This window comes from Myotis lucifugus, unplaced genomic scaffold (assembly GCF_000147115.1).
Source record: "Myotis lucifugus unplaced genomic scaffold, Myoluc2.0 scaffold_252, whole genome shotgun sequence".
Lineage (NCBI taxonomy): Eukaryota > Metazoa > Chordata > Mammalia > Chiroptera > Vespertilionidae > Myotis > Myotis lucifugus.
In genome coordinates, this window is record NW_005871300.1 from 1,808,576 (window position 1) to 1,811,478 (window position 2,903).

At 41.1% G+C, this 2,903-nt stretch overlaps 1 protein-coding gene across 2 annotated transcripts; it reads right to left on the reverse strand.

The window, feature by feature from the left end:
* Positions 1 to 679: 679 nt before the first annotated feature.
* LOC102420804 (60S acidic ribosomal protein P1-like) lies at positions 680 to 1,024 on the reverse strand. 2 transcript variants are annotated; one of them, XM_006098891.3, is made up of 2 exons: positions 938 to 1,024; positions 680 to 877 (listed from the first exon to the last, which is right to left on the reverse strand). In XM_006098891.3, exons 1-2 carry the CDS (start codon positions 1,022 to 1,024, stop codon positions 680 to 682), a joined length of 285 nt encoding a protein of 94 aa, XP_006098953.1. The 2 variants fall into 2 exon arrangements, with proteins under 2 accessions (XP_006098953.1, XP_006098952.1); XM_006098890.3 differs by having other exon boundaries at positions 680 to 1,024.
* Between the last annotated feature and the right edge of the window lie 1,879 nt (positions 1,025 to 2,903).

Here is a 2,903-nt window from a genome sequence, read left to right on the forward strand (position 1 = left end):
TCTCACACATGAAAAATTGTTTGAAAATACTTGGTTTGGCTATGAAATTGATCACTATGTATGTGTAAAAAGAGAGGGAGATCTTCATGAAGCAAAATGGAGGGATTTCTAGGATTTATTAACAAGAAAAATACAACTGAATATAAGTTTATATTTATATATAAAATGATGAGGTTTTGTTAAAATGAAGAAAAATGAGAAAATATACAGCATTTACTTATTTTTCCAAATGGAAACACAAGAAGGGCAAACAAGAAACTAATGACAGGGTATATAAATGCTATTTGTGCTTTTCTTGCAACTGTCCTGTGAATTTGAAACTATAAAAAAATAAGACTTGAAATAGATGTAGCTGGAAAATTCAGAAAAGCAGAGTGGAATTTTTTCCCACTATCAGTGCTGAGAAGACAAAAATACCCTCACTTCAGGAATCTCTTAAATAGAATATTTTTCATTTCTTTAGAACAGCAAACAGTTCTTAAAAGTAGTTTTTCCTCCCACATATTGCCTAGTGTATACTATAAATAATAGTTAAATCTAGTATATACTATAAATAATAGAAAAAAAGAATGTTAATCATAGTCAGATTAAATATAGACTGATACATCTAACAGTTTTAATTTATACATTTTTTTTCTTTCAGAGTTCAGCTTTATATTGAACATGTTACAAAAGAAGTTTAGTCAAAAAGACCAATGCCTATGTCATCATCAGACTCCTCAGATTCTTCTTTTTTTGCTTCCACTTTCTTCTCCTCAGCTGGGGCAGCAGTAGTGGAGGGGGAAGGATCTCTTGCTGGTGCAGCACAAGTTGCAGGCGCAGGTCCACCAGCCCCTACATTGCAGTTGAGACACTCAATGTTGACATTGGCGAGAGCCTTTGCAAACAAACCTGGCCAGAGAGGTTCAACCTTTACACCAACTGCTTTAATGAGGGCATTGATCTTATGCTCCATCTCCATCACTTCATCATCGTTCAGAATAAGGGCCGAGTAGATGCAGGTGAGCTCCAAGATGGAGGCCATGGTGAGGGCGAGCTCTGGGCGAGCGCTGCCAGGAGCAGTGTTAGTCACCCGATGAAGGGAGGGCCTCACCCCACCGCTGCCTTAGCATCCTTGGAAGAACTGAGCACCTTACCAGCAGCTGGAGAAAACTAGTTTCCACAGTTTTATTCCAGTTGTTTGCCTCAAGAGCTTTTGGCTTTAAAAATATTAAACTATATGTAATTAATGTCATTTTTCATTCTATCCTATATAATAAAAGACTAATATGCAAATAGACTGAATGGCAGAACAACCAAACAACTGAACAACCAGTTGTTATGACGCAAGCTGACAACTAGAAGGTATGCACGGAACATGGTGGGCGTGGGCAGCAAGCGGCAGAGCGTGGAACATGGCGAGCATCAGCCATGGCGGGATGGTGGACCAGGTGAGTGGGGGCGCCAGACAGAGGCAGGGTGACAGTTGCTGTCATTGGGCGAGCCTCTGGTGGTTACTAACAATTCTTTGCTCCCATGTGCCACAGTCCTGCCCACTGCTCGCACCTGCTGCCGGCACCTGCCCCACTCGCACCTGCTACTGGTGCCTGGCACTGGTGCTGATCGCTTGGCACCGTCAGCGGATGTGAGAGGCAGCTGCCAGTCCCAATATCCCCTGAGGGCTTCTCCACCTTTCCCTGCTCCTGAGGGGCAACTAGGGCAGCAGCCACCACTCGCATCCACTGACAGCACAGGCCCCACTCGCACCTGCTGCTGGCGCTGGCCCCAATTACTCAGCGCCATCAGCAGGTGTGAGCGGGGCTGGCTCCATCAACATGTGGGGGCAGTGGTGGTGGGAGGGCCTAGGCGGAGCCACAGAGGATGGGCCGAGACCCCCCCCCCCACCGTGCCCATCACAGCCTTGCAGCCCACAGTTCCTTTCAAGGTGCACGGATTCATGCACTGGGCCCCTAGTATTTATATAAAATACTGTCCAAATCATAATAACTTCTAAAATCAAAGTCAATATTAACAAAGTTTTCTTATATTTGAAAAATATATTTTTATATTAATAATACACAAAAGACATTTTAAAGCAATTTTTGTCTACATTATCTAACAGTAAGCCTAAGGCAAGTACATAGTGTGGTCACTAGATGGTTCTTCTGATCAATGAGTTTTAGCTAAGTAAATAAAGCATAAATGTGGACAATCAAATGAGGATGTAAAGCTCTCTTTTTGGGTGAAAAGCTGGAATATAAGATATATTAAATACTGATGGTTACTGCTTAAGAAAAGCTATTTATTTCTTTATTTTAAAGACAAAATTCCATTTCAAAAAGATAAAATTATTTTAGGTATAAAGTAAGAAATTTGGAACATAAGTAAATTCAATGCTAGCATTACTGTTGAAATACACTACCAAGATAGTGCCATATATAGGAAAGGCTATTAGATTATGAGCAAGAAAAACTAATTTTCGCATTCTGCTTTCAGCACACTTGAACCTTTCTCATGAATGTTCTGCACCCTCTGCAAGAAGGGTGCTGGGCAGTTGAGTAGTCTGCCGTGATGTTTTTAGCAAATTAGACAGCACCACTGCCTTTCAGCACTAGATTTGAGAGGAAACAAGACAGGCTGGGAAACCAGTGCAAAGCCTGCTGGAATTACTGGCATATGATAGATGGATCTAAATACAGGGTGGGGCAAAAGTAGATCTACGGTTCTAAGTATGCAAAACACAGTTTATTCTTATATTTTTAAATTAATTATTGTATTATTTTCTATACAAACAACCATAAACATACTTTAGCCCCAAGCTGTATTGTCTATTCTAAAGTCTAACCATAGGAAAGATTATCTAGCTGGGATTTCACATGAGTATCAGATCCACTGAACTCAAGGGGATGGGGATTAGGCATCAG

What these genes read in the sequence shown, in the direction of transcription:
- LOC102420804 (XM_006098890.3), bottom strand. Translation starts at nt 1,024, where the DNA reads ATGGCCTCCATCTTGGAGCTCACCTGCATCTACTCGGCCCTTATTCTG.